Source organism: Trichomycterus rosablanca, chromosome 19 (genome assembly GCF_030014385.1).
Source record: "Trichomycterus rosablanca isolate fTriRos1 chromosome 19, fTriRos1.hap1, whole genome shotgun sequence".
NCBI lineage: Eukaryota > Metazoa > Chordata > Actinopteri > Siluriformes > Trichomycteridae > Trichomycterus > Trichomycterus rosablanca.
Genome location: NC_086006.1, coordinates 6,590,819 through 6,612,901, shown reverse-complemented (window position 1 = coordinate 6,612,901; position 22,083 = coordinate 6,590,819). Strand labels below are relative to the sequence as shown.

Below are 22,083 nucleotides of genomic sequence, written 5' to 3'. Positions count from 1 at the left end.
GTTTTACATGTCATAGTTAGATATCTATTTACGCAGTTTATGTTGTTTTGGACAACTGCATTTTACGGACCAGTGCTTCCCCTTTTTAGTCCATAACAAGGACCATAAAGACATGGTTTGATGACAAAGAGTCTCAAAGAGTGGGGGCAGAGGGCTTTGGCTTCATATTAATGCTTACAGTTTTGAAATCAAAAGGTCCAAAAAGCTAATATAATGAAGTTACTGTAGGAATGATTTTTACCTCAATTTGCTGACTTTTTTAGTTTGCTAAATGAAACAGGTAATAACTGGATTAAATTTTGCATTAGTTTATCATTAATCGTAAATATTAAGGTTTCTGACTTGGAAAGCAGAGTCTAGCACCTCATCAGAGGAACAGACAAGCCAGATTTGAGAGGCTTATTTTATTTATTATGCTTATTTTCCATCTTTATTTAGTCATGATGGTTTATATGTGCATTTTTGCAGGTAAGTGTCACTGTAATCAGTACGGATCATATGGAGGGACGTGTGACCCCAGCACTGGTCAGTGTTCCTGTAAGCCTGGAGTCGGAGGGCTCAAGTGTGACCGATGTGAGCCTGGCTTCTGGAACTTTCGCGGCATTGTGACTGAAAACTCAAGTGGCTGCACACGTAAGAAACATGTTCTTTTGCCTTTTATAGTATAGAAATAAACCTACCATATGAACTTCGAGAATTAAGGGTACTTTGCCAAGATGCCAACAGCTGCACCCCATAGTATCTTCTAATTAGAATCAGATTGAGAATGAATCATACTGAAGGCCTGCTGGAGTCGACTTGTTAATGTTAAGTGGGAACATCTAAGAGCATCAACAGCTTAAGTGTGAAGTAGTAGAACTATAAGACGACAAATTAGGACCAGTGAGAGCTTGAGACAAATTGAAGGAGGTCCCAGTGTGGAATTTGGCATGGTGGCATTTGGTTTAATAAAAAATTATTCTGCAGTAATGACACAGCATTAATTATCTGGTCTCCGGGATGAAACTCTATGTGTTGTTCAGATGCCATCAGTGCTTAACCTTACAAATCCTTGTCATAAAAATAAAGGCTGTTAAAGCAGCAAATGGAGTTTAATACTCAGTATTAAAGGGAAATAATTACGCCTGACTGTTTTTAGATATCAAAAAGCTGTGCAATGCTGTAGATTTGACCACAATATACTTTACCCTACATTTACATTTTTGACATTTTACTATCACAGTACATTGTCTAAGAAATTGAGGGTTAAGGGTTTTGCTCAAGGACCCAACAGTGGCAACCTGGAAGTAGTGGGGCTTGAACCAGCGACCTCTCGATTACTAGTCCAGTACCTTATGCGCTAGGCTACAACTTCCTTCAAAACCCTTAATAAAATGAAGAGCCAGAGAAAAATGGACCAATTCCACACTGATTATCTCTTCTCCACGGCACCTGTTAGTGGGTGGGATATATTTATATATTAGACAGCAAGTGAACATTTTATCCTCAAAGCTGATGTGTTAGAAGCAGGAAAAATGGACAAGCATAAACATTTGAGCGAGTTTGACAAGGGCCAAATTGTGATGGCTAGACGACTGGGTCAGAGCATCTCCAAAACTGCAGCTCTTGTGGGGTGTTCCAGGTTTACAGTGGTCAGTATCTATCAAAAGTGGTCCAAGGAAGGAACAGTGGTAAACTGGCCACAGGGTCATGGGCGGCCAAGGCTCATTGATTCACGTGTGGTCCGATCCAACAGACGAGCTACTGTAGCTCAGATTGCTGAAGAAGTTAATGCTGGTTCTGATAGAAAGGTGTCAGAATACACAGTGCATCAGTTTGTTGGGTATGGGGCAGCAAAAGGGGGACCAACACAATATTAGGAAGGTGGTCATGATGTTATGCCTGATCGGTGTATATCACTATGTACTAACCAAGCATGGTAAAAACTATAACCTAACAGGTATTATATTCACCAGACTGCCTCTTACTGGTATATCACAGACTTCCTTCATTGCATGGAGACAGTAATGTTATTGGTCCAGTTTTCTTTGGGATTTTTAATGTGACTGCTTCTAAAAGCTTTTTGAGTTACCAGAGCTAATACCCTTTGCCTGTCCCATGAATTTTGCATCAGGAATCTAATATAAATTCATAACAAGTACACAAACTGGTCTCTTTACCTTACTGCACCGGGGTTTTCTCAAATGCTTTTCCTTCAGGCTGGTTGCTACGTTAGAGGAGACGGTATCACATGATAAAGTACTGATGTGATAACAAGTGTAAAGGGTTCACCAGGGTAAATGATTCCAATGGTTTCCTTCAGTCAGTTTGCGTGAAATTTTGTTTGCCGTTCTTGTCCATATGCAGCTATTGACTAAATGACTAAATGCATGTAAAAAGGATATTGGGAATTTGTTGTGTTTTGAACACAAGTTTGCTCTCAGTTTTCTTGTACTGACTGTGATTGATTCAGCGGAGCTCAGTCGGCTTACGCCTCTGTCCCAGAGTGGTTTGCTATGGACTCAGAACATTGTGTTGAAATCTCTGTAGCTGTTGCTGTGCAGACCGTATCTGTCCAACCCTGACAGTGATTGTTATTGCCTGAAGTGTTTGTGACTGTTGGGACTAGCTGGAAGTGTGAGCCTACGTGCCGCTGACCTGAGAAGTACGTCTTCTGTTGCTGTGTGTACTGTCTGGAATACTGGTGCATCCGAGGTGGAAAACAGTCATTGGTTAACATAGATTGGTGGTCCTTGGTTTTGTTTGTGCCCCTAAGGGGGGATATGACCGTCCAGTCAACCTGTACCGTGTGGCTTTAGCTTTCTGCAGTGGCTTAAACTGTGGTACAGAGGGCACTAAGTGTGTATTTGTAGCAATTGTTGCAATTCAATTGGATGGCACAAGTAATGTAATGAAAACTGCTCCACCTGTTCTGATGTGTTTTAATTTGCCCCTTGTGTTACCCTCGTCCTACAGCGTGTAATTGTGATGCTGTGGGCTCAGTAAGGGACGACTGCGAGCAGATGACGGGTCTCTGTTCATGTAAGACTGGAGTAAAGGGCATGAAGTGTGACGTCTGCCCCAACGGCAGCAAGATGGCCGCAAACGGCTGTGACAAAGGTAAGGTGGAAGTATGGAAGGTCTATGAAACCTGACTTCTCTGCGACCCATTTTTTTTTGGCTCGTGACCCACCCAGGGCTAATGTATGATCTGCAACTAGCTTACGCTACGTTATATACCTTTAGGCCTAAGAGTAATTGATTGACAGATAAAGAGCTATTAAAAATAAATTATTAATTAAATACAAATAAAAATATTATAAATAAAAAAATAAATTAATAAATAAAAAATGTTAATTAATTAATTAATTATATTAATTAATTTATTAATTAAAAAGTCATCCTAAAAAGATAGTATTAGGATAAATATGTGTATGAAACTAATTATTCTAAAATCAAAGCATTAATTCAAGCATTAAGTTTATTCATTTTAATTCATATATCAACACTGGGAGCAAGGCCGAAATATACCCTGGCATACAGACACTCACACATTCACACCTAGGGGCGATTCAGAGCAACCAACATACCCTCTGCATTAATATTTAAAAATACAATGACCCCAGAGTACCCCCAGGAACCAGTAAATCTGGCAAAAAACAAACCCCGGTCCTCACATGTGCATTGCATGTTACCCAGAAATCCTGCTCTCTCAGGAGGTCTTTAGATCGTAAAGCAATCACTTTCAATCGCAACCCTGCTGAGACCCACCACTTACATGCACACACACACACACAAACAACACCTCAGCGTCTCTCTCAGCTCTACCTGACAGCGACTGAATTACTCAGAGCGGGATTTTAATAAGGCCAAAACTCATTTTGGACTCCTGTATCACCCGGCACGGAACACAGACCCAAATATTAACACACGCAGAGCACACGGCAATTACATAACTTGTTAGGTTCCTCTCTCAGAACGAAGGTGCTCGTTTAACAAGGCGTGTGTCAGTTCTGAAATCATATGCAGGGGAAGATTAAATTAGTAGTGCATGCTGATGTGCCTTGATCGCAGCTCATCTTTTGAGTCTTAATTTTTGGTTGACAGGGCCTTACAGTGAGAAGGGCTTCCCTGGCGACTAGGTTTCATTCTGTGTGGAGTTTTCTCTGTGCTTGTGTGGGTTTCCTCCCAAAAGTCCAAAGACATGCAGTCAGGTTAATTGAAGCTACTTAAAAAATGCCCATCAAATGCCCTTTGATGGACTGGCCACCAGTTTGGGTGTTTCCGGCCTTTTGCTCAATAAATTAGACCCAATGGGACCCTGACTAGGATAAAGCTGGGGTAAAACAGATCATGAATGAATTACTTAATGAAAGTCATTGACAGAACTGAGCACATCAGGTGGTTAATGATGTTGAAGCTGTTACAGATGTGTGTGTATGCCAAAAAATGTATAACAAGGCACAGATAATACAAATACAGACAATTCAGGGGTTTCTAAATGGGCACAAGGTGTTCCTTGTCATTAAGAGATTATTTTTTGTATTTGGGTCCAGTTTCCATAGCCATTCATAGACAGAAGTCTGAAAAGCATATCTAGCATAGCATATTTAAAATGCTGGAGGGCTAGAGTTTGTACTAGGGTAAGAAAAATGGCACTGTTGCCACTGGATGGAAAGGTCTTGACCCACATATGGATTAGGCTTAAGTAAATATGATATATCAAATCATTATCCCTGTAATGAACTGGCAACCTGTCCAGAGAGTTTCCTGCCTTTTACCCAGTGAATTTGATCCATTGAGAACCTAAACAGTATAAAGCGATGGTAAAACAGACGATGAATGAATGATTGAATAAATAAATTACAATCATTATTATATTTAACTTTAGTCTCAATTATGGTTTGTTTCGGTCCAGGTCCTCAAGCGCCAACGTCCTGCTCTCAGCTGCAGTGCCAGCATGGAGCATCATGCGTGGAGGTAAATGGGCAGGCTCACTGCGAGTGCCCGTCTCCAGATTGCGACCAAAAGAACAAGACCAAGGTGGGTGCAGAGACGTGTCTCCCTGGTTTAATTAACTTAATGAGACAGCTGCTGTTTGTTCACGTTTCCTACTTATAAGGTACTAGAGCCGGTGTTAGTGCTGGTTCAAGGAAAAACATGTTAGCAATGAAAGTTTCTCATGCTTTTGAGGTAATAAAAATGTACATACATTTTTAAGAAACCTGCATGTCGTGGCAGTCGTGGGATTTCCATGAATTCACAACTATTCTTTTCAAAGAAAGACCGAATGATTAGAACATGTACTTATTTTACCAAGAAAAGCCTTAATGAATGTGAGTTCTCTTATAACTCAGAGTTTTTAGAAAGTTTGCAGGGTGACTTTAATAATATGGCAGTGTGGAAAGTTTTAGTTTTATAATGTAACTAGTTTGGCACAGACTTTATTTCTTGGAAGTAATCAGGATTAACTATAGAGGGTAACTTCTCTTAGCAATTTTCCACAGGCATGGTGCCAACATTCTGAACAGTTTGGTGCTTTTCCACTTTAAAATCACAGGTTCTCTCTCAGAAAAAGTGCTTTGCTGGACCCATAATCTTCCTGAAAGCAAAAGGCAAAAGGATATATATATATATATATATATATATATATATATATATATATATATATATATATATATATATATATATATATGTAAATATATATATTTAACTGATCAGCTATGACATTAAAACCACCTCCTTGTTTCTACACTCACTGTCTATTTTATCAGCTCCACTTACCATTTAGAAGCACTTTGTAGTTCTACAATTATTGACTGTAGTCCGTCTGTTCCTCTGCATGCTTTTTCACCCTGTTCTTCAATGGTCAGGACCCCCACAGGACCACCACAGACCAGGTATTAATTAGGTGGTGGGTCATTCTCAGCACTGCAGTGACACTGACACGGTGGTGGTGTGTTAGTGTGTGTTGTGCTGGCATGAGTGGATCAGACACAGCAGCACTGCTGGAGTTTTTAAATACTGTGTCCACTCACTGTCCACTCTATTAGACACTCCTACCTGGTTGGTCCACCTTGTAAATGTAAAGTCAGAGACGATCGCTCATTTATTGCCGCTGTTTGAGTTGGTCATCTTCTAGACCTTCATCAGTGGTCACAGGACGCTGCCTACGGGGCGCTGTTGGCTGGATAATTTTGGTTGGTGGGCTGTTCTCAGTCCATCAGTGACAGTAAGGTGTTTAAAAACTCCAGCAGCACTGCTGTGTCTTATCCACTCATACCAGCACAACACACACTAACACACCACCACCATGTCAGTGTCACTGCAGTGCTGAGAATCATCCACCACCCCAATAATACCTGCTCTGTAGTGGTCCTGTGGGGGTCCTGACCATTGAAGAACAGGGTGAAAGCAGGCTAAAAAGGTATGTAGAGAAATAGATGGGCTACAGTCAGTAATTGTAGAACTACAAAGTGCTTCTATATGGTAAGTGGAGCTGATAAAATGTACAGTGAGTGTAAAAACAAGGAGGTGGTTTTAATGTTATGGCAGTGTATGCATATATATGCGGTTCTGAATAAAGAGTGAATTAAAGAACCAGTTTCAGTTCCAGCACCAGCCAGCACTGGCATCCTATCATGAAAACCACTAGTACTGAATGATGGTTGGTGTTTTAACTGTGTGTGTATGTGTGTTGTGTAAACAGGTATGTGGCTCTGATGGCGTGACCTATGCTGACCAGTGCCAGTTGAGGACTATTGCCTGTCGACAGGATAAAACAATTACTGTGAAGCATTTAGGCCAGTGCACAGGTGAGTCCGCTCTCTACATCCTTTTAATTTGGTTAATATATAAACGTCTCAATGGCCAGACCTAGACATGACATTATTAAAGTCAAAAGTTTACATACACCTGTAAAGGACTCTTGGTGAAACTGTCCACAGTCAAGTCAGCTTTATATCATGATGGCATAAATGCTGCTGGGGAAAAAAGAAGCGTCTTCTATTTATCAGTGCTGATTTTGAAACAGATTTCTTTAAGCTGTCGCTATGTAAAGCTTGCTTGATTGTGGACAGCCCAGCCTTATTCCATCAGTTCAGCATACAATGACAGATTGTGTTTTCCTTCTGACCTTGGCAATAGACTATTGTTTTGTGCCGTCAAGCTAGCCCTATTTACATGGGCTCAAAGCTACTTACATGCCAAAATGTTGAATGACATTGTAGAATTTTGGGCGCCACCAGAAAGTTACTCCTTCATTCATTCAGTCACTAAAACCTTGAGACTATTGTGAAATTAAGTCCCCTTTAGGTGTATGTAAACTTTTGACTTTGTCTGAGTTCCAGTACATGTGTAAAAAAGATCATTATAGGTTCTCACATGTGACAGTTTTAGATTGGCACATCTGTTGACGAGTAGGTCTTTCTGCTCAGGCTCTTTGCAACATTGATCATCAGCTGATGGCAAACGAAGCCTCAGCTGTGTGGTATGTGTGTGTGTGTCTTCATCTGGGCGCTGAATATGTGTTGTCTAGGTGTGTGTTGGATCTGTGCTGGGGGTTCAGCGAATCAGAAAACAGCAAACCAGATGCTCCCCTGTAGATACAAAGATGCTGCTTGGCTCTGAACCGGAGTCTTTGAATCCCCTGAAAGGGGGCGACATTTACGCTGTATGGTTCGTTCCACCTGTGTGTGGATTGAAGGGGGTTGTGGATAGTTGGGAGCACTGAACAGAACTGAATTAGGAAGACATTGTTTGCCTGCTGCTGTGTCTCTTCATGGATTTTTCTCTGGTGGTAAACTGGGAGAGGGCCAAGGTTGCAGAATGCCAGTCTCTACAGGGATTTACTCTGAACTGTAGAATGTGGCACGTGCGAAGGGTAGCGCCAGATGTTGGCTCCTAAAACATGCCTTGACGCTAAGCTTAAGCTTGGACCAATCAAAGACACACAGCTGCATTTTGGCAAACTGGCTCAGCATTGTTGTCGCCTCAGAGTCATACTATCTCAGGTTTGTTCAGATTAGCTTGTCATTGTCATATTCAGGTTTTTCTGCATTGTTTGGGGAATTGGAGAAACAGCAAGAGCTGGAGGAAAACCCACAGAAAGACAGAAAGTGACCAGAGGCAAGAATCAAACTATGTGTATCTATGGGTGATTTAGAGTAGCCGTCTTCACACTCGCTCGTTCATACCTAAGAGCAATATAGAATAGCCAATCCATGTTGTTGGGAGATGAAAGCAAATTGGTGGACTTGAGGAATAAACCTACAGAGACACGTGTTGAATCTACCACAGAAAATACCAAGAAACAAGGGTCAGGTACTTAGGACCTGTGTTCCAGTTTTGATACTTTGGGTCTGTCTGAAAACCTAGTGAGCTCTCTACAGCAGGGTTTTTCAAACCCTGGGTCACGACCCTTGCATCGGTCACAAGCCACAAAAGGACCCGGACCGTTACACCAGGCACATGAACACAAAATAAACTTGTACACAAACACCCATTGTGGAGGCTTTACGTTACATCTTGTAAACCACAGTGGGATCAGATTGCCACCATTTTTATTAATTAGGTATATTTCATTTTGTGTTTTGTTTTCATGCTGTGTTTGGGTTGCCTGGGTCACATAAAAATCATGGACAAAATGTGGGTCACTTGAAAAACTCTACATCATCCTACACCTGCTCCTGAGAAGAAGGTTGTCTAAATACTTAGATACATTAAAATGCTGCCTACTGAGGTGCCTTAATTCGAAGCTATAAACTGACTGAATGACAAGGGAGCATCCAACCAATCCCAGCATTCAGTGCATAGTAAGTAAAAACTGCGGTGACATAATTGCCGTAATTGCTGTTTAAGTAGTGCGTCTAAATAATCTGCCTTATGAGTTCAATGTCTTATTAGAATCCTCTCTAGGTCGACAGTAGGCATCAAGGCAGCTCACTAGGTTTTCAGACATACCCAAAGCTGTGTGTTTCAGTTTTTGATTTAGCAATTTTTTGGGAACTGTAATAAAATAGCGGGCCCATGATAGGGCCATGGTTCTGTAAGTAGGACACTTCAGACTGATGTTGGGAGACGATGTTATCACTCTATTTACTAGAGCACTTGAAGCTGAATAGAAATCCTCACTTCATCTCTCTTCCTTTCAATCTGATAATAGCTGTGTGACCGGTATGCCATCCTGCTCCGGTTTGTCAGTTAGAAAAGACAGGCTGGCGTTCTGCTCAAGCCTAAGGAGAAGAAAATGAACGGCGGTAGCTGTTATTAATTTGAGCCGCGGCATGTGGGCACCGGCTGCTTGACGGCCCTGAGGTGGAGGGCTAAATCACGAGCTCATTTCACATGTGACTGAGTAAGGAATTAGTCCAGACTCTGATTCTCGCTGTATTTCTATCTATTCCTATTTTCTTCTCTTTCTTTATCCCTTTTTATCTCCACTCACGACCCACTTCTAATGCTGAACCGATAACGTCACGGGCGATACAGCTGCCTGTCAGTTTCCTGCATGCTAAGCGAGTGTACGTGAGGAAAAGGAACGTGAGGACTTTTTTTCAGGCACGCTGAGCGTCCGGGGCTTGGCAGCGGCTTCAGTTCGCATATGGTGTCATCACCTGTATGTTCATGGCAAATTGGCAGCCCAGACACAAGCATATGGTCCCGGCAGCTCTCTGCCTCGTGTTATGTTAGCCTTGATTTTACTCCTGGCTCACTCCCATCTTCAGATTATCGGTTTCTGTTGTTTCTCTCTGCTTCTGTTTCTCTTGCTCTTGTTTTTCTCTACACGTCCATCAGTATTTAAAAAAATATAATTATAAATAAATAGTCCAGCATAGTTGAGGCCTTCAGATCTCTTCTTCATGTTTTCCACGCTGTCCTTATTTTGGAAGCTGGTGTAATGACCAAATTAAAACCATGTTCCATTAATTGCTTAATTAACTACCAGTGACTACCAGAGATCAGCTACCCCACCACAACTGAGATCTCCAGCTTTCAAATTTGAATGGATTATGGATTGATCTTGGGAAAACATTTTGGGTTACTGGTTCATAAAAAGACATGGCGTGGCATTCTCAAACCCATGCCCAAAATGGACTGACTGCCACAGCGTTTGCCTTGCGCAATTGGTGCTTATGGAAGAGAAAGAAGAGTAGTTCTGTTATGGATCAGAAACTTGGACCTTGCTCAAGACAGACTTGAACAAACTCAAGGCTTTTCACATGCGATGTCTGAGACATATCCTTGGGAACACACTTGGTGACCGTATCAAAAATGCCACCATCTGAGCCAGATGTCAGCAACAACCAACCGTTCAAGGGACAGATACAGCATCGGCAGCTGAGATGGTTTGGACACGTGTGCAGATTGGATGTCCTATGGAGAAAACGAACCTCCCACCTCCCAGTGGAGAATCCAACATACTGTGTGGTCCAGAAAACGTGGTCCAAAAGCTTGGAGAAACATCTTAGAGCAGGCTTGAAATCCTACAGCACTCATAGCAGCATATTGGTTATGGGACAGCCCCCACCCAAACGCTTGGATGTGCTTGATGGAGGAAGGTTAATGGATGTTACTTATTGAGGCTGCAAATGCGGCCTCTGCTGCCTATGGTGCAGTTCTTTGTGAGACTCCACCTCTGGTAGGGGAAAAGAAATGGCAGTAGAAGTTACTGGAAAGGGGAAAAGGAAAATCTGTAGTATCTGTAGCACGTCAGCAAATACCACAAACAATAATTTCAATGCTTCTCCCTGCATTGAAAAAATAATGAAAAACCTGTTCATGAAGCAATAGAAGATAATTAACTGTGTAAATGCAATTAATAGCAGTTAATTAATGAATATTATTAAAATATTACAGAAACCAAACACAACATAAATCCAAACACATGACATTATGCAGGATCATGCTCAAATTGGCATTAATATAATGGGTACTGTCATTTTATGCCAGAAGCAGTATTATTAACGACCAACTTTGGACCTTCACATTAATAAATACACCAGTATGTTTCAACCACCGGTTCAGATACCCATCATGCATTTAGTACAATTTTTATTTGAGGTGATCACATGCTCTAGAATTTTCTGCTCAAGTTTAAAGCTCTATTAATCAAAAAGCAACAGCACTAAAGCTGCCAGTTACATTCATGCTTTGTATTACATGTATAATTAAACTACATTTAATGGTGAGGAGGTTTCATCAGACGAGTCGCTGTGAATCATTTGTTGTTATGGAAACAATAAATAAATAATGTATCGGGAGGAGTGCATTACCATGAAGCGCTGGTTTACCTTGCAGCAGCGTCTGCGCTGTTATAGAACATTCATTAAGATCATCTCAGTATTCAAGGGTATTCGATAGCATTATGAAATTATTTTTATAATACAATCATTATAATGCCAACCACTGACTCAATAACATTCAGTTTTATTTATTTATTTATTTTTATACATACACTGATCAACCATAACATTAAAACCACCTCCTTGTCTCTACACTCACTGTCCATTTTACAGTTCTACAATTACTGACTGTAGTCCATCTGTTTCTCTACATACATTTTAGCCTGCTTTCACCCTGTTATTCAATGGTCAGGACCCCCACAGGACCACCACAGAGCAGGTATTATTTAGGTGGTGGATCACTCTCAGCACTGCAGTGACACTGACATGGTGGTGGTGTGTTAGTGTGTGTTGTGCTGGTATGAGTGGATCAGACACAGCAGCACTGCTGGAGGTTTAAATACCCTGTCCACTCTATTAGACACTCCTACCTAGTTGGTCCACTTTGTAGATGTAAAGTCAGAGACGATCACCCATCTATTGCTGCTGTTTGAGTTGGTCATCTTCTAGACCTTCATCAGTGGTCAAAGGATGCTGCCCACGGGGCGCTGTCGGCTGGATAATTTTGGTTGATGGACTATTCTCAGTCTAGCAGTGACAGTGAGGTGTTTAAGAACTCCATCAGCGTTGCCGTGTCTTATCCACTTATACCAGCACAACACACACTAACACACCACCACCATGTCAGTGTCACTGCAGTGATGAGAATGATCCACCACCTAAATAATACCTGCTCTGTAGTGGTCCTGTGGTGGTCCTGACCATTGAAGAACAAGGTGAAAGCAGGCTAAAAAGGTATGTAGAGAAACATGGACTACAGTCAGTAATTGTAGAACTACGAAGTGCTTCTATATGGTAAGTGGAGCTGATAAAATGGACAGTGTGTGTAGAAACCAGGAGGTGGTTTTAATGTTATGGCTGATTGGTGTATTTCATGTGGCTAATAAACTACAGTTACATTTGTTGCGTTTAACAGAAGCCTGAGGGTTAAGGAGGGTTAAGGACCTTGCTCAGGGATCCAACAGTGGCAGCTTGGCGGTGGTGGGGCTTTAAACCGGCAAACATTTGATTAGCAGTCCAGTATCTTAACCTCTGAGCTACTGCTGCTCTACTACTAGTAAGTTCTGTTGTCCTTTAATAACCACCTTTCAGAAGACATCTAAGATTTTTGCTTAATTTTCTGCTCTGTTGCAGATCTGCCACCTAGAAAATCAAATGGAGCGTTAAACATGATTAAGCTACGCTTCCATTGAACATCTTCTCTGCCAGATGTTCGTTTCCTTTCAGCCGGTCCACCCTGCATTGTGTTTGCGTAAATCTAAACGACCTCAAAACTTATAGGTGACCCAGATCACACCTTGTTTTCTGTCTGGCAGCTAAAACCAGCCTGGGCTCCTGAATGACAAGTGTAGCCAAGGGGAAAGGTGTATTATTCACAGTACACAGTATTATCATTCTCACTGTCCTCCTCCATGTCTGCTCCACTTTTCTTACGTCTCCCACGTCAATGGTTTTGAAGTGTTTTTAGGCGGCTGTTCTGCAACTGATACAAATGCATTTAAACAACAAATCCATCCACACCAGTGGTCTGTCAAAACACTCTCACCCTACAGTTTTTTTTAGGTTCATGTGTAAAATCCTTAGATATCTGTTCTATACATCCACATTCCATACACCATAGTGGCAAAACAATGGAAAAAAGTTTCATTCTAATCATAGTTTCTGTGGGTCCAGTTTCACTACTGGGTACAAAGCAGGAAAGAGGATAGAAAGGTGTCACAGGGTGGTGAGCACAAGACCAAACTAAAAACATACCTTGAAATGTGACTCAAGAATAGAAAAGACAGAGCAACAGGCAACTCTTAGACCAGGGTTTTTTACAAGTCACCCACATTGTATCCATAATTTTTATCGTGACCCAGGCAACACAAACAATTCATCTAAATAAAACACAAAACAAAATAGACTTAATAAAAATGGTGGCAATCTGGTCTCACTGTGGTTTACAAGATTTAACATAAAGCCTCCATAATAAAATGTGTTTATTTCATTATTATTATTTTTCTCTGTGACCCATTTTTTTGGCTCGCGACCCACCCAAGGGTCATGACCACCAAGGGATTTAGACCACCAAGCCACATAATCTAAAATTTACTTTTTAGTTCCATCTTGTGCACTATATAGCCAAAGGTATGTGAACCTACCAATCTAATTATTAGGTTGAAACATTCCAGTCACACTCTAACAGTGCTAACGTGAGTATAAATTGAATTAAATCCATTTTTTTACAACTTTGTGGTAACACTTTGGGAACATGCTCTGTTCCTGGTTCCGCATGACTGTCAAGACATGATTTGACAGGGTTGGTGTGAAGGAACTCCACTGGGCTGCATTAAATTGGAATAAATTGGAATTTTGATTAAGAGTCAAGCCTTCTTTCAACATCAATGTCTGACCTTTTTTTTTTTTTCGCTAGCACACCAGCATTGGGATTCTGAACTCTCCCTATTGGTTGGCTGGGCACCCCCTAGTGGGCACAATTGGCAAGTGCTTGTAGCAGACAGAATCAGCCACTAGTCTGCTGGGTGGGAAAAGACTGGACTAAAAAAAGGGTGTGTTGTCAGTGCTGTGTAAGGACCTTTGTTGCCCAGGATGCCTGTACAGAGGTAGAGGAGTGTAAAACCAACCTCACGTGCAAATCTACCGAAGTATGAGAGAACACGAAGGGATTGGTGGGAGCGAGTGTCAGGTGAATATACACCCTTCTTGGAAGCAACTGGGTCCCCAGCAGCTAATTGGCTACACTAGATTTGGAGAAAAGGGGGGAAATGTTTTTTTCATGAAAAAACGCCGAACTCTTGTGGTAAGCTTTCCCAAAAGAGTGGAGACTATTTTAGCTACGAGGATTAGTTAGCAGGATGGGCAGCTTTGTATTAATGCTCATGGTTTTAAGCATTAATACAACAGGCTGTCAAACAAGCTTATTTCAAGTTTTCACATATACATACTATACTTGGCCATAGTGTATTCATTCAAACCAATTACATAACCTTTATAAACTCAAAATCATATTTTTAGGAAGACAATCATAGTGGTATATAAATATCATTAAATAAATGATACATTTTTTTTGTCTTTTCCATTTCCCAGCCATTGCAAGCCAATTAACGACAGAAGTAGCGGCTAACTACACTCCCGCATAAGGAAAAACCTCAGTCATGATCAGTGAATCGACTTCTAGTGATAACACGGGGTATTTCAATCTAAATGAAGTGCAGTAAGACTGTACACAGGGGACCTGCGAATGCAAAACCCGGCTGCTCAATTATCATAGATGCACTGATCCCACACATTCATTACCAGCGATGTCAGGCAGTGTGGCTTGATTCCCTGGTGGTGCACATATTGTGCTATTTATTAGAGAATATTTCTCATTTCAATGAGTTCCCTGTGCCATTCGGTGGCAGTTCTATTTTATTTTTTACTCTGGACGGCGAGCTCTTCAGCGGGGTTGTCAGTGCTGGGCTGCAGAGAGCGCATGTGTCGGCTTTGAAGTCGAAGTGAAACCACGTGTTTCTGCCCCATTTAAATCAATCATTTATCACCAGGCACTTCGACTGTCTGTGATTAAAGTCACCGAACTTTCCAGCATATATAATTCATATATGCAGCTATACATTCACACTCGCAGATACACTCACACGTTCCAGACTGTACAGTGAGCAGCTCTTCATTATGCTCGGTTCAAAACCCCTCATGGTAAAGATTTCTGCGTTTGCTGATTTTTTACAGCAAAAAGCATCAAACTGTGTCTTCAGTGTGTAATTTTCTTTTTGCATTTGCAGAACTCCAACCTAATGGGGCAAATACTTTGCTCAGACAGACTCTTCTACACTTCTTTTAAAGCCTGACTAGTTTTAATTAAACCTCCCTGTCCTACAAAGCCAGAAAAATGCTGTGCTTTTGGGTTTTAAATGACTAAACATGATTGCCTGGATTTTTCAAAGACAAAAACTGACACATATTCTATTGCCAGCTACACCAGATATTAGCCCGTACAGTATATGGATTTATTTTTGCATTTCTGTTTTATTTTGCTGTGCTGTTATGCAGCAAGTGTTAGTGCAGCTTGGCTCTACTTTCACAGGTTTAATTCTCAGGTCTGGTCACTGCTGTGTAAACATCTTTTTAGATATTGTCATGGAAAAATAAGGTCAGATGATGAAAGAAAACAAAGATTACAGTTGACTGGAGAATTTATTGGGTTCTTACAGCAGTGTATTAGCTAAAGAACAACAAACAGAACTGAGGGCATCTTTTTATACTGCTCTAATCTAAGTGGACTTTGGAACCTCCATTCTGTGATAATTGTTGTTACTTATCTGCTTACAACATTCTACAACATCTTAATGACATACATGTTGCTTGTCTCTGTATAAATGGTTAAGTGAGTGTTTGATGTACCTGCTTGTGCCCCATGGTTCTGAATAGTGGTGCCTGAAAATGACTTTGGTTACCAATCATAATGCAATTTAGCTATTATCTTTAGCCATTAGCAGCTAATCATTTTGTTGGCTTTGTAGAATTGTAGAAATGTACATTTTCTGTTGTCAAGTTGGCTTTGTGAAAACATATGCTTGCAAGAATGTACAATTTTCATCATCTGTGCATGATGGATGCTAAACAGTGTTCTAAGTCATCTTTAAAACTGACGTCATACCACAATATTTTAGTGACGAGTGCAGATAGACTGACAAGAAAGATGCAGATATCAGATTGGCTCTGATAAGTGGCTTTATTGAGCTTAGACTGTGAATGCTCTTTTCATAGGTGGAAAATCACTGCTCAAAAGCTTAGCAATACCCAAACCACCAAATGCAACAGCAAAGGCAGAAATTATGTGGGGAGTAGATAGAACCACCCCCTCCCCCACATACACACACTCATTCACACTGACAGACCCGGTACACAAATGGCCTGCATATAATCCCCCAAAGAACTGCACACATTATGAAAACATGATACACTCAAGGTACTGTCAGCACTACAGTATTACATTATTAGAGGTTAATTATTATCATCATTATTATTATACCACAAGGGATTGTTTACAAGACAGCAGGGAGGTCTGATATGTTGTAAAGCTTGACAGCGATAACAAAAAAAAAAGACAGGACAAGAAGCTGGAGCTGGAGGACATGTATATGCTGCGATTCTCGTCAGGAGTGATGAGAATGGACAGGATTAGGAGCGAGTTTATTAGAGGGGCAGTGCAGGTAGGATGTCCATCAGGCCAAAAGGAAGTTTATGGGTGCAATGAGTGAGGACTTGTAGGTGTGACAGAGGAGGATGTTCAGGCAGGGCAAGATGGAGACGAATCATCCGCTGTCGCGACCCCTTACCAGAGCAGCTGAAAGACGAAGAAGAAGAAGAAAGTCATGGCAGAATGGCATGTGTAGATTTATTTTAGTTGTTATATGTTCAGGAACTTTAACATGATCATACAATAGCTATAAAACAAATACGTCTGGAATAGAGTTCCACTGTATTTTGTACCAACAGCACATAATTGGCAGTGCCTGCTGCAGATACTAATTGGCCACTGTATCTGCAGGGTGGGGGCTGGACTATGTGTGGGTGGGTGGGTGGGATCTTCATACGCTGTGTAAGGACCTTGATTGGCGGAAGAGACGCCTGTGCAGAATGCAGGGGTGAGAAGAGGAGGGCTGTGCAGCAACATGCTCTCCTCAGATGCAATCGGGTATTCCTCAGCAGCGGAAGACAAATCGAGTGCGCTAAATTGGGAGGAAAATGCATAAAAAAATATGATGGTTAGAGCAGCAAATAATTTTTTTGCGTATCCCAGCTTGTTTGGAAGCTGGAGTTAGAGCGCAGGGTCAGCCGATGTACGGCGCCCCTGGAGCAGAGAGGGTTAAAAGCCTTGCTCAAGGGCCCAACAGTGGCTGAATGACAGAGCTGGGATTCAAACTCTCAACCTTTTGGATGATAGCCCAAAGCTCTACCCACTAGGCTACCACTGGCATTATGGGTTGGTGTGAATTGGAAAATTCAGAGGGTCATTAAAGCCATTAATGTTTTATGACCCCAAGTCAGCTAATTGTAGGTTCAATTGTGGCGCAATCCAAATATCTCACTTGGGGCATTAAAAGTACAAATATTTGAAGGTCAAGTGTGACTGTCTGACTTTTTAGTCCAGTGATGGTCCAGTAGACGGTGAGTATGGTACAGTCCGATCAATTTTTGGAGTGTTTGCAAGATTCATGAATGCTGGTGCTTCCTGCTCGCTGTGTTAGTGAGATGTCTGCTGACGAATCAGATATTCAGACTTAAATTAAACTGATTGAAACCTGATGCTTTTAGCAGTTGGGGGTGTGTTTATTCGAAGCATTTCCGCTTCACTGATTTCAATAGTAATCTGCTAGGCATTCAGGATGGAGCTAATGATTAGGACAAGCCTGTAGGGAACACTCAGCACTCAGCCAAAAACACAGAGAAACTGTAGAATGAAGAGTAAGGAATGGCAGGGTGGTGGTGGTTGAGGGGTGGGGTGGATAAAAAGCCATTTTCATCATTGCTTAACCATCAATCCATTTCCTGCTTTCTCCCAGAATCCATCTATGAGCCGGGGGTCAAGCCCACCCCCCTGGCCATCACTCCACAAGTCACTCCCACAGCACCCGTCAAGGTCCCGACTTCTATCCCTCAAGTTAACTACGACGACTACGAAGACAACAACAAAGTGGAAGCTCCGCCTCCGTCCCAGGAGTCATCCACGCCTTTCCCCACCCACAGCCCACTCACCACCCCACACCATGCTCCACTCACAACACCCCCCAATCTTGACTTTGAGGAGTCAGGCAGCGGGGAGCCCAGTGGCGATAACGACATGGAGGGTAGTGCGATGGAGGCGAGCGGAGACGAGCCGATTGGTAAAAACCTCTCACTACATTTTCCATAATGCTTAAGCAGAATCGGGGTGTGGGTGTCACGTCAGGGGTAAAAATACGATGATGAGATTACTACCTACAAAATCAGAATTTATGATTTATTTTGATTTGAGTATAAGTTAAGCATTTGATGCATGTAGCATTTCATATATAAATGATGTGTTAATTCTCTTGAAGCTTTATTTAACTGACAAAAGTACAAAGACAAAAAAACTCTTTGTGCTGAAATTTTATCAGCAAAAGGTGCAACAGCCACCATCTGGCATGGTATGAGGATGCACCAGCTGCCATCAAGGCGACTTCTTAATGTCTTTATATTAATTCTTCAGTTTTATAGACTCTGAGTGCAGGTGATTGACTGGCCTGCCTGCAGTCTATATCAATCTCCTTTTAAAAACGTATGGCACATAATTTATAGGAGAATCAGCCCACATCGACCACAGACTGTTGAGCAGCTGAAAAATTCTTGCTTGAACAGTTACTGCAACAGTTATTATTTTCAGTTCCCCAACAATTAAAAAGTGTATTTAATAAAAGAGGTGAAGTAACTGTGGTAAGAAATGCCTCTGTCCCAACTTTTTAAATGTGTTTTTCTATTACATGTTGCAGGCATCAAATATTCTACATTTGTTTGTATTTACAAAGTACAATTAAGTTGGTTAGTGAAAACATTGGAAGTGGTTGTACTTTTGACAGATAAAGGTTGACAAGAATCAACAAATCACAAATTCCTGTTTTTTTTTTAATGCTATTTTGTTCCTTCACACTGTATGGTAAATAAATGCTTAATTCAATTCAAGAATCATATGCTAGGAAATTAATACATGTGTAGGATTTCAAATGTATTTAATAATGTAATTAATTAAACCCCCTTAGTTGGTTAAAATTTAAAATTCCTTATATGTATGGGATATTCCACTTGCACACCAGGTCGGCTGGGCGCCCCCTAGCAGACACAGTGAACAAAATTGGCCACTAGTCTGCTGGGTGGGGACAAAAACGGACTTTGGTTAGTAGCCTAAGGTGCCTGTACAGAAATGGAGAAACGTGGAGAAATGTGTGTGACTCTTCTTGTGTGAGACTGTGAGGTGTGAATCCACCGAAGTATGGGCAAATAAGAAGGGGTCAGAAGGGGAATATACCCCCCTCTGAAGCAATCAGGCTCCCCAGCAGAGGAAGGTGAATTGACTATGCTAAAATTGGGAGAGAAAGGGAGAAAATGCATAAATAAAATAGAAAAAAATCACTTTAATGTAAGGTAAGAATTTAATGTTGAAGATTTAAGATGCAGTCTAGGCTTTTACACATGTAAATAGCCACTTTAGTAGTAACTGGTTTATTCTGTGGATGATTTTGAAAATGTACTTGGTGTGAGAAAATGATTTGCATGTGCACAAATACCCTGCTGGACCAAAGTTACCTTTAACATGGGTTACACTGAAACAGCAAGGACAGCAGACGAGCTCCCCCACTCTCCAGGACAGCAGCTCATAAATCTGTTAAAACTGCTAGTAAACACAAGTCCAGAGACGCTCTCCCGCTTCTAGCTCAATGTCATTTCCCACCACACGCTCTCGCGCTTTTCCTGCTCTGTCTCACCGCTTCACTCATGCTCACAAAGTCCTTGAACATCTCCCTTCTGACGGCTTTATGACTCGTTTGGGTGAAAGGCGGTTGTTTTCCCTCGGCCCATCAGCATTAATCTGCACGCCGGCTGTAGCCACCAGGCTCAGGACAGGCGCATGTTGACGTTCACTTAAGCGAGCTGTGTTTACGAGCCGAATAAGAAAAAAATATTATAGAAAACGTCACTCGCTCACGCAGAGTTTGACCTCTAATCAGTGACTCAGTTTTTCTGTTCACATCATTCTTTCTGGCTCTGTTAATCTCCAGATGGATTCAGATGGTTTTTTGGAAATATGCTATGATGACGACTTCTAAAAAAGGAAACAAGATTTCTGCATCCACTACAATTTTTTAGTCAGATCATCAGTACAAAAGTGATTTGACAGCTTATCCAAGCCAATGTAAAAAAAAAAAAAAACAGCAAAAATAACAAATTTTTTCTTAAATTTGACATATTTTGTAATAAAACAGCTCATTATTTTTGTTTAATGACGGCTGAAAAAGTACTGTTAACTAACTAGTTTTAATTTAGTTTTAATTTGAGCTAAAACACTAATTATTAAGGGTTTATGACTATAAAAACATTATAAAATGTGCAAACAGATTTACTCATGGGAGATTTGAAGCTTTTCTACCACATGGTACTAATTAGTGGTATGATGACTTACTATTTTTTTGACCGCATGTAGTGTAATTAAATACACATTTTAAAAAATAAATAAATATTAGAGGCCGCTGAATGCATGAGTAATTTATCTTGACTTAACGGGCTGAGACCAACTGATGCGCAATTTGCGCAATAGCTAAAATTACTATGGTGAGAAAGACTATGAAAAATGAGAATGAATTTATGTCTAAATTAAAACAGCTATTCATAATTGACCAAGGTAATAAAAATCCCAGAAGTCTGCATGGGACTAAATACTATTACAGCTACAGTTATCGTCTGCATGTCTTTCATGACACATGCCCACTTACTATGTCCCTACAATATACAACCCAATGTACTCTTTATTAAGGCTTCAGTTTTTAATGTAGGCTCATAGGAATAGATTCTGTTGAGGTTAAACAAATCATGTATTCCTGCAGGTCCCACTGTAGCAGCCACCACTCCTCCCACAGGTGAGGATCGGTCCTCCTGTGATAACACACCTTTTGGCTGCTGCCCTGACGGAAAGACCATCGCCCTCAATCCTGAGGGCAACAACTGCCCACGTACGTACCCTTACACCATCTCCACATGTTGTTCTTGTCTGATTTCTCTTGATTGGATTTATTTACATTCTATACAGTATTCACCCTGATCATTTTTTTCCAAACTTATAAAAAACAAATATTATAAGCACAACCTATATGTATCAACTTAACTATGAAGTTTCATTCATTAATCAGATATGTAAAAATAAACATTTATACCTTTAAAGGCAGCAATCCAAATCAGTCAGTCAGTTGTGGTATGACCTAGGCGCTCTAATAAAACCTTTTTCCTTTTTATAATAAAAATAAGGTTTTTTGGTGCCTTTGAGATAATCTTGTGTCCTAATGATCTGGGCTTTTTTATTATTAGATCCTAACTTTATAATTTTCCTTTGTTGACCATACCGATAGATCTTATAAAGAGCTAGGTTGTTTATATTTAATTTAATTGTTAAACAGCTGATTCACATATGGACTATCAAACTGATTTGAGTTGAGAGAATAGGTTTTTGTATAATAGCAAAGCCAGTCTAAAAGGTACCAAGGCTGTGTAGGTCTGTTTTTAGTTTTTAGTTTTATATATTAAGAATTATTTGGTCTTTTTGTTTTGTCATTACGCTGTAAACTACATTAGATTGGATAAAACGTATTAAATTTAAAATGTTCAATCTAAGACAATGTAATGCGACACTATTTTCAGCCAACAAACTACAGCCTCTGGGTACAATTTAGTTCAGACCTTTTGTGTAATTGTGGATTTTTCTGTGGCAAAATGTGTGTTGTGGGAAAAGACAGACCCATTGTGTGCAAACATAACCTTTCCCACACAATGCAGTCTATACATCACATAAAGATCCTTCTTGTCCCTTACATGTTCAGTCCCATGTGTTTTATGGCCAGCAGAAATGATACAATCAATACAATGTTGGCAGGAAAGAGTAGGTATATGTTTACATTTCGAAACAACAGGT

The 22,083-nt window shown here is 40.8% G+C and overlaps 1 protein-coding gene across 3 annotated transcripts in view; it reads left to right on the top strand.

Annotated features, from left to right (window-relative positions):
• Positions 1–22,083, top strand: part of agrn (agrin) — a 302,297-nt gene that overhangs the window by 237,468 nt on the left and 42,746 nt on the right. For all 3 annotated transcript variants that reach the window (XM_063015798.1, XM_063015797.1, XM_063015799.1), the window contains 6 exons: positions 469–633; positions 2,956–3,099; positions 4,898–5,022; positions 6,689–6,794; positions 17,951–18,271; positions 21,005–21,130. In XM_063015798.1, coding sequence (XP_062871868.1) covers positions 469–633; positions 2,956–3,099; positions 4,898–5,022; positions 6,689–6,794; positions 17,951–18,271; positions 21,005–21,130 — 987 coding nt within the window. The remainder of the gene's footprint in view (positions 1–468; positions 634–2,955; positions 3,100–4,897; positions 5,023–6,688; positions 6,795–17,950; positions 18,272–21,004; positions 21,131–22,083) is intronic.